The sequence below is a fragment of the Malus sylvestris genome, chromosome 9 (genome assembly GCF_916048215.2).
Source record: "Malus sylvestris chromosome 9, drMalSylv7.2, whole genome shotgun sequence".
Taxonomy (NCBI): domain Eukaryota; kingdom Viridiplantae; phylum Streptophyta; class Magnoliopsida; order Rosales; family Rosaceae; genus Malus; species Malus sylvestris.
This window is the reverse complement of record NC_062268.1, coordinates 23954643-23963456: the sequence shown is the minus strand read 5'-3', so window position 1 is coordinate 23963456 and position 8814 is coordinate 23954643. Positions and strand designations below refer to the sequence as shown.

The window sequence follows — 8814 nt, the reverse complement described above, 5'->3', positions numbered from 1 at the left end:
CCTCCGACCGTCGTTTGGACTTGAACCTTGGTGAAGAGGTAGCTCCGCCTTCTCCAGATAACATATGGCGCCCATCCTTCATATCCCCTACAGGTCCTCTTACCATGGGGGACTCGGTGATGAAAAATGACATTACCGCTGCGGTGGTGGCCCGGAACCTTGTCACTCCCAGAGATAACAGGCTACTTTCAAGACGAACTGATGATTTGGCTGTTCAGGATTCTCTGGCTCTCAGCATGCAGTGCGCAGGTTCTGTGTCCAATATGGCCCAACGTCTATTTGCTCGAACCCGTCAAGTTGAATCATTGGCGGCTGAAGTGTTGAGTCTCAAGTAGGAGATAAAAGGGCTTAAGCAAGAGAATAAGCAGTTGCACAGGCTCGCACACAACTATGCTACAAACATGAAGAGGAAGATTGACCAGATGCAAGACTCTGATGGTCAAATTCTACTTGATCATCAGAGGTTTGTAGGGTTGTTCCAACAGCATCTGCCATCGTCTTCGGGGGCTGTATTGCGTAGTGAAGCTCCAAATGATCAACCTCCGATACCTCCTTCTTCTGTGGCCCCACCGACTGCTGAGATTCCGCCGACTACTGAGACTTCTTCTAAGCAGCCTTTGTGAAGGCTCCCTCTTGTATTATGCTGTGTTTCTTTATTTCCCAGTTTCCTGTTCATTTCCATGAAGTTTAATGTTAAAATCCTTTGCATAATTGTTAATGCTTCAAAATAGAAAACCATACCCAAAAATAATTAAACAACAAAAAATGACAATCATGGCAAAAATAGAAATGCAGAAAAGGGAAGGTTTTTAGAAACGCAAAACTGATTGTCAAGCGATTCATAGATCTTCCTTTTTTGAATACTTGGGTTGCCTCCCAAGAAGCGCTTTCTTTAACGTCTTCCAGCCGGACGATGCCACATTGATCAACCTTCATGTGTACCCACGGCATAGTGGGTTGTCTCCTCCACATCATGTTCTACAAAGCTCTCGTAGTAAGGCTTCACTCGATGCCCATTCACCTTGAACTCTTGACCTGTTTTGAAACTACGAACTTGGACTGCACCATGAGGAAAAATATTAGTAATAACAAAGGGTCCAATCCAATGTGAACGTAGCTTACCCGGAAATAGACGAAGACGAGACTTAAACAACAACACTTTTTGTCCAACAGAGAAGGACTTGGTGCGAATCATCTTGTCATGAAAGGCCTTCATCTTTTCCTTGTAAAGTCGAGCATTCTCGTAAGCTTCATTCCGTATTTCCTCAAGTTCATTCAATTGAAGCTTACGATGAATTCCCGCCTCATCTACATTCATGTTGAACTTCCTCACGGGCCAATGGGCTTTGTGCTCCAACTCCACAGGTAAGTGACATGGTTTTCCATACACAAGCCGAAAGAGGGACATTCCTATGGGTGTTTTGTAGGCGGTCCTATAAGCCCACAATGCATCTTCTAACCTCAAGCTCCAATCTTTTCTTGTTGGCCCAACTGTCTTCTCCAGAATTTGTTTTATCTCCCGATTCGACACCTCAGCTTGCCCGCTTGTTTGAGGATGATAGGGAGTCGAAACCCTATGTGTAACGTTGTACTTCTTAAGCAGTGCCTCGATTGTGCGATTACAAAAATGTGAACCTTCATCACTTATAAGAACTCGAGGCATTCCAAACCTAGCAAAAATGTTAGACTTCACAAATTCTGCAACCACTTTGGAATCGTTAGTCCGGGTGGCTTTTGCTTCCACCCATTTGGAAACATAATCCACCGCCAACAAGATATAGAGAAAACCATGTGATGACGGAAAAGGACCCATAAAATCAATTCCCCACACATCAAATATTTCAACAGAAAGTATAGGGTTTTATGGCATTTGATCCTTAGCACTTATATTACCCATTCGTTGACAACGATCACATGTAAGGCAAAATGTCCTAGCATCCCTAAAAATGGTTGGCCAATAAAACCCACATTCTAAAACTTTAAGGGCAGTGCGTTGGGTGCCAAAATGTCCCCCACATGCATATGAATGACAGAATGTTAAAATAGATTGAAACTCAGATTCATTCACACAACGGCATACAATCTGATTGGGACAAAATTTCCAAAGGTATGGATCATCCCAAACATAAAACCTAGCATCCTTTTTAAGCTTATCACATTGATTCCTATTAAGTGTGCTAGGGATATGTTTAGACACCAGGAAGTTCACTAAATCTGCATACCAAGGCTCACTTACCTGAATAGACATTAATTGCTCATTGGGGAAGGTTTCAGAAATTGGCGATGCTTCCTCATGCACCATTCGACTTAGGTGGTCAGCCACCACATTCTCCACGCCCTTCTTATCCCGAATCTCAATGTCAAACTCTTGTAGAAGCAACATCCATCGAATTAGTCTAGGCTTGGCCTCCTTTTTCGTGAGCAAATACTTGAGAGCTGCATGATCAGTAAAAATAATAACTTTAGTACCAAGTAAGTATGATCGGAACTTATCTAATGCAAATACCACAGCAAGTAATTCTTTTTCAGTGGTGGAGTAATTTAATTGAGCATCATTTAGTGTCCTAGAGGCATAATAAATAACATGAGGTTGTTTGTTCTTTCGCTGCCCCAAAACAGCACCAATCGCATAGTCCGAAGCATCGCACATCAACTCGAATGGAAGGCTCCAATCTGGAGGTGTGATAATGGGAGCCAAAGTAAGAGCTTCTTTTAATTGCTTGAATGTCGTGGAACATGCATCATCAAACTCGAAAGCCACCTCTTTTTGAAGCAATCGGCATAGTGGTTGTGCAATCTTGGAGAAATCCTTTATGAAACGCCTATAAAAACCTGCGTGACCAAGAAACGAACGAACCTCTCTAATCGAAGTTGGAGAGGGTAAGTAACGAACAAGGTCTACCTTAGATTTATCCACTTCAATGCCTTCTTCAGAAATAATATGTCCTAGAACAATACCTTGCTTAACCATAAAGTGACATTTTTCCCAATTAAGCATAAGATTCGTTTCAACACAACGTTTCAAAATTAAGGTAAGATTACTCAAGCAATGATCGAATGAATTACCAAACACACTAAAATCATCCATGAATATCTCAATAATTTTCTCCACATAATCAGAAAAGATACTCACCATGCATCGTTGAAATGTCGCAGGGGCATTGCACAAACCAAATGGCATGCGCCTGTATGCAAAGGTGCCAAAGGGGCACGTGAACGTTGTCTTTTCTTGGTCCTCCGGAGCTATCACAATTTGGTTATATCCGGAATATCCATCAAGAAAGCAATAAAATTGATAACCGGCTAACCTTTCTAACATTTGGTCCAGGAATGGCAACGGAAAGTGATCCTTCCTTGTCATGGCATTTAACTTCCTGTAATCAATACAAACACGCCAACCGGTCACCACACGAGTGGGTACAAGCTCTTGTTCTTCATTCTTCACCACCGTGACTCCGGACTTCTTAGGAACAACCTGCACGGGAGACACCCAACGACTATCAGAAATAGGGTATATAACACCACAATCAAGCAATTTTATAACCTCCTTCTTTACTACTTCCAACATGGATGGATTAAGGCGACATTGAGCCTCCCGAGATGGCTTAGCTCCCTCCTCCAAAAGGATGCGATGCATGCAGGTGGTGGGACTAATGCCTTTGATGTCCGCCAAGGTCCATCCAATGGCAGATTTGTGCTCCTTTAACACCCTTATCAACTTGTCTTCTTCTTGGGCCGTGAGTGAGCTAGATATGATGACGGGTAATGTCTGATCTTCTCCCAAGAAAACATACTTCAAGTGACAAGGTAATGGCTTAAACTCCAGTGTAGGTGGCTGCACAATTGATGAAAGTAACTTGTTAGCCAAAACCGAATCTAAAACTGAGAGTGGAGACTTACCAGATTGTGAGGGCAATGACTCGAGGGCCGCGACCATTTCTTGCTCCTATGCCGTGCACTAACGCTATTTCAAGTGCATCGTCGTTCATTCGATCCAAATGTACCTATGCCAAAGAATCAACAATGTCAATAGCAAAACAAGAATGGTCCTCAAATGGATATTTAATGGTTTCAGAAAGATTAAAGCAAATAATGTCCCCATCAAACTCCATGGTTAATGTTCCCATAAACACGTCTATCTTTGTTCTCGCTGTTTTCATGAATGGTCGGCCTAGCAAGATCGGCAACGATGGAGCATGGCTCGAATCCTCCATTTCTAAGACATAAAAATCTGCAAGAAAGATAAGATGATTGACCTGCACTAAAACATCCTCAAGGACTCCCTTGGGATATGCGTTAGAACGATCGGCCAATTGAATTATAACACCATCCTGTTTTAACTCACCAAGGTTCATTGATGCATAAATGGAATATGGCATAACATTAATAGAAGCACCTAGATCTAACATGCATTGTTCAAATCTAGTGTTTCCAATTATGCATGGGATAGTAAAGCTTCCTGGATCCTTACACTTTGGAGGTAACTTTCGTTGCAAAACCGCGGATATATTTTCACTTACTTTCACAACTTCTTTAGTTGAAATTCTTTTCCTAGTTGTGCATAACTCTTTCAAAAACTTTGCATACCTGGGCACTTGCTTAATAGCATCAAGTAAAGGAATGTTTACTTGGACTTTTCGAAAGGTATCCAAAATGTCCTTTTCACTTTCTTCCTTCTTCGATTGTGCAAATCTGCGAGGGAAAGGAACATTGGGCAGATTAGTGCTCGAAATCACAACATTTGGGACAATCTTACCTGAGGTGGACGGATGGGAGATCTTAGATGGCTGCGACATGGTTGGTGGTGGTACCCTTACCGTAGGGTAGGTGTTCTCCTCTTCTTCGAGTTGTATCTTCTCATCTTCCTTGTTTCTCACTTCTTTTCCACTTTGTAGGGTGATAGCCTTTGCAGATTCGAAACCACCCTTTGGATTAACCACTGTAGTGCTTGGTAACTTACCATTTTCACGGAATTGCCCAAAAAATTCGGCCATTTGGCCCATTTGCTTCTTCAGCTCATTGTTGAGTAGTTCATTGTAATCCTACAATGTGATTTGCTTAAAAGCAAATAAACGAGAGATAGAACTCAAAGAATGGGTTCTTTGAGAGACAAGAAAGTAATCAACAAATATAAACAACCTAGTTCCTATACCAAAAGCTCCAAGGTAGTCGAGAAGGATTTATAAACCGTCTCAATTGAATGGTTTGAACTTTATGACTATGTCATAGAGTTGCACCTCTTAATTCGAAAGAACTAAGAATGAAAATCCTTATGACTACACTGAGTGTATATATATGATATATACTCAAGGAAATGGTAAAGTACCATTTGACCCAAAATAATGAAACCTTCATAAGCTAATTGGTAGCTTAAGGTGACTACAATCAAAGAGAATGGTTGACTTTGAAGAAACCATCTTTGAGATAGTCTTGGTTTCAATTAATTCGAAGATTGCTAGCTACAACTAATGGTGATTCAATGTTTGGACATAATATGGGTTTCCGAAACCATTATTAAGATAGTCTTAATAATATATGTCTAAAACTATGAATCATAAGACATATAAGTTGTAGAGATCCAACCATCATGAATCTTAGCAAGCTAGTGGGAGCTATAAGCATTTTATGAGAAAAAGGATCAAATCGTTTGATTTCTCATAAAGATGTAAATGAATCTTTTGTTTACTAGGTTTACAAAATATTAGTGGGAGTTAATCATGTTCCTAAAATTTAAATATATATATGATATATTAATTTTGGAAATGAAAAGAATGCTTCTTCGTTAAAGTTATGACTTTAAACATTCTATAACGATAGAATGTATATGGGAGACATAGTCTATATACATGGGATGGAAATCTATAATGATAGATTTTTAGGATATAATTGGATTATATCAATTCCTAATAATAGACAAAAGATGATAGGAAGTTTCTCATATGATGAAGAACTTCAATCAAAAGGACAACTCTAGTGAGACTAAGAAGTTGCTTTTCTCAAAGAGAACGTACTATTTGACTCCCAAAGAAATAATGCGTAAATAGAATCCTTTATGCATACGCAAAAAAGTGATTTATGTATTTCATATTGTATGAAAAACATTGATATGAGTTGTACCTAGAATGGTACAAGACGATATCAGTGCAAGCCCAGGATCAGAACCATGGCAACTGTCAAGTAAGTCCTTCAGTATTTAAGAAATACTAAAGGATAAATTCCTCAAAGATCGAGGAAGAATTAGAGTAACGTAATGGAAGCGTAAATGTATTAGATTATGAATCTAATCCATCATTGGATGTTTCTTCATTATGAATGAAGAGATAAACAGATATCTCTTTGTTATGACTAAAGAGATATTTGGATGGAAACATTAAAGTAATGACTTTAGTGTGTTCCATTATGAATGCAAAATATATTGTCATATAGAAGTTTACAACAATGTTGTTTGGATGGGAAAGTTCATTTATGAACTCTCTATTCGATTCCAACCAAAAAATGTTTGACACTAATGAGGCGATAGCTCAAGCCAGGGAATCAAGGTCGCATCAAGGTCCGAACTCAAATGAGAGACTGAACCACATGATTGAGAATCATGTATAATGGTGACGTCGTTATTCTCAAGGTTGCTTCTATGGATAACATATAGATATCCATTGTCTAGGCCTACTACTCAGCCATTTATGAAATGACTATAGAAGAGGTATCATCATGATGACCAAGCTGATTGGCTCTAGTGCAAGTGGGAGATTGTTGGAAATGTGCCCTAAAACCAATCATATGATGATACTTTACGGACATTTCACATGTTAAACTAATCTAGTTTAACTATAAAGGGCAAAGATTATTGTTTGAGCCGTCTCATATAAATGTTATATGCTTAAACGATAAAGTCCAAGGAATATGTGATTGGGAGAATGCAATCTAAAGAAGTTAGATTCATGAGACCATTCTTTTGTAGACACATCTTAAACGTTCCTGATCATAGGATTGCCAATTGGGCATTGACAGTCCGTTAAGATTAGTACGTGCTATGTCTTCTCTCAGGGAGAGTGACTAGTCTCGAGTCATTGGTGTGTGTGACATCAAGACAAGTACGTAGGTGCTCAATAGAGAATGAGTTCACTGAACACGATCAACGAAGAGTTCTCATATTCATGTCACATGAGAACTCATGGTTGGGAAAATGCAAAGTAGTCCTTTGACCTGAGGCATCACAGTTGTCTTATGGTTAAGTCTTTGATCTTTGATTATGTCAAAGTCACCCCATCGGGGTGTCCACGGCATTGTTGGGGTTAAGCCACTTAGTCATGGAGGCAAGTGAATGCGCAACAAAGGATCTCTAACCTTCAAACCGTTTGAGGGAGAATACTCTATGATATGATTAAGAACCTCTTATCAGAGTATGAATGAGATTTAGGAAAGCGTTCCAAATCACATTCAAGGTAATCATATAAGCACATGAATCACATTGGATAGTAGACATGAATAAATAAACTATCAAACCAAACAATGTGGTCAAGAGTATTAGATTAGAGAAAGATCGTATTGCATTGTAATTCTAAACTGAATAGGTTCTCCACCTCTTCTGATTAGCTTGGGTAACCATGATATGCTGCTAGGTGTCACTCATGGTTTGTGGAAGCCCTAAACGTGTGTAATCACTAAAGGGAGAATTGAAAGTAAGTTTCAATTCACAATCGATGTAAAATGGTTTTAATCGCCCACTGCCTCGCTAAAAGGAACCTAATGGATCGTACACCGTGTAAGGTGAAGATTGAAGAAACAATGGAGATGAGTAAGAATAATTAAATGGTTTAATTATTTATGGCAAGGATTAATTAATATGTTAATTAATCAAACGAATAAGTTCGTTAAAGACCTCGGGGATAGTTTTGGACCTTAAGGCCCAATGGGCTTCGAACGTCAAGCCCATTGACTTAAGTTGTATGACAACTTAATTCACAAAGGCCCAAAAGCCCAAACAATACCCTAGGGCCGGCCATTTAGAGAAGGGTAGTGAACTTGGACTTATTTACAAGTTTGTCACTCCAATGAATTAAGGTATAAATATGACTTTATAGCTAAAATTCATTAAGGGGTTTTGTTTTGGAGAAAATTGGAGAGAACATGTCTCTCCATTTCTCTCTAAAGAGGCCGGCCCCTTGGAGGGTGTATCTAGCCATACTACTACTCCAAGGTCACTCATTTTCTTCTCCTATCTCTCCTTGGTGTGGAGACTTAGAGGTTCTCAATTTTGGGAACTTGGAGAAACCTATTCTTCCATCCAAATCCATACATTTTAGATGCAAGGAATGAAGGCCCTCTCTTTGGGTGATTATCCTTTGCTTATGCAAAGAGGAATCTACAAAGGTATATATTTTCAACTCACTTTGATTTGAGTTGAGTCTTGGTTCACCAATCTACTAGGCTTTGAATTTCATGGGTAATGTTTTGTTTTTGAATGCATGCAAGCATGATTCCGCCTTTTAATTGTTAAATGCATGCTATAGATGTTATTCAAATGAACATGTTTTCACAAAATCATCCTTCAATCACAACTCAGTTGGGATTAGTCACTACCTTGCAACCTTTTGGGTTTTAAGCATCGTTATTTTCTAAACAGTTAACACTACCATATCATCTCTACTATAGAGACAATCAATTAGATTACACTAATCTAATCATTCATTAATAATGAACAATGTTTTGTCAAACAAAACATTCATCCATCCCTTATGGTGATGGAATTAAGTTCCTTAAAATTTGGAATGTAAAGGCAATCTATGGTTTTTCCAATTTCTTTGGTAGTTCATA

General features: G+C 39.1%; 1 protein-coding gene across 1 annotated transcript; it reads right to left on the bottom strand.

Annotated features, from left to right (window-relative positions):
* Positions 1-959: 959 nt before the first annotated feature.
* On the bottom strand, positions 960-4796 carry LOC126633894 (uncharacterized). The gene is made up of 5 exons (XM_050304425.1): positions 4588-4796; positions 4108-4231; positions 3921-4004; positions 3134-3835; positions 960-1059 (listed from the first exon to the last, which is right to left on the bottom strand). Exons 1-5 carry the CDS (start codon positions 4794-4796, stop codon positions 1018-1020), a joined length of 1161 nt encoding a protein of 386 aa, XP_050160382.1. The 3' UTR covers positions 960-1017.
* Positions 4797-8814: the final 4018 nt, after the last annotated feature.

Coding starts and splice junctions, on each gene's coding strand:
- LOC126633894 (XM_050304425.1), bottom strand. CDS start 4,796: ATGTCGCAGCCATCTAAGATCTCCCATCCGTCCACCTCAGGTAAGATT. Junction 4,005..4,107: donor ATGGGAACATTAACCATGGA/GTTTGATGGGGA, acceptor TCTTTGGCATAG/GTACATTTGGATCGAATGAA. Junction 3,836..3,920: donor GAAATGGTCGCGGCCCTCGA/GTCATTGCCCTC, acceptor TCAATTGTGCAG/CCACCTACACTGGAGTTTAA.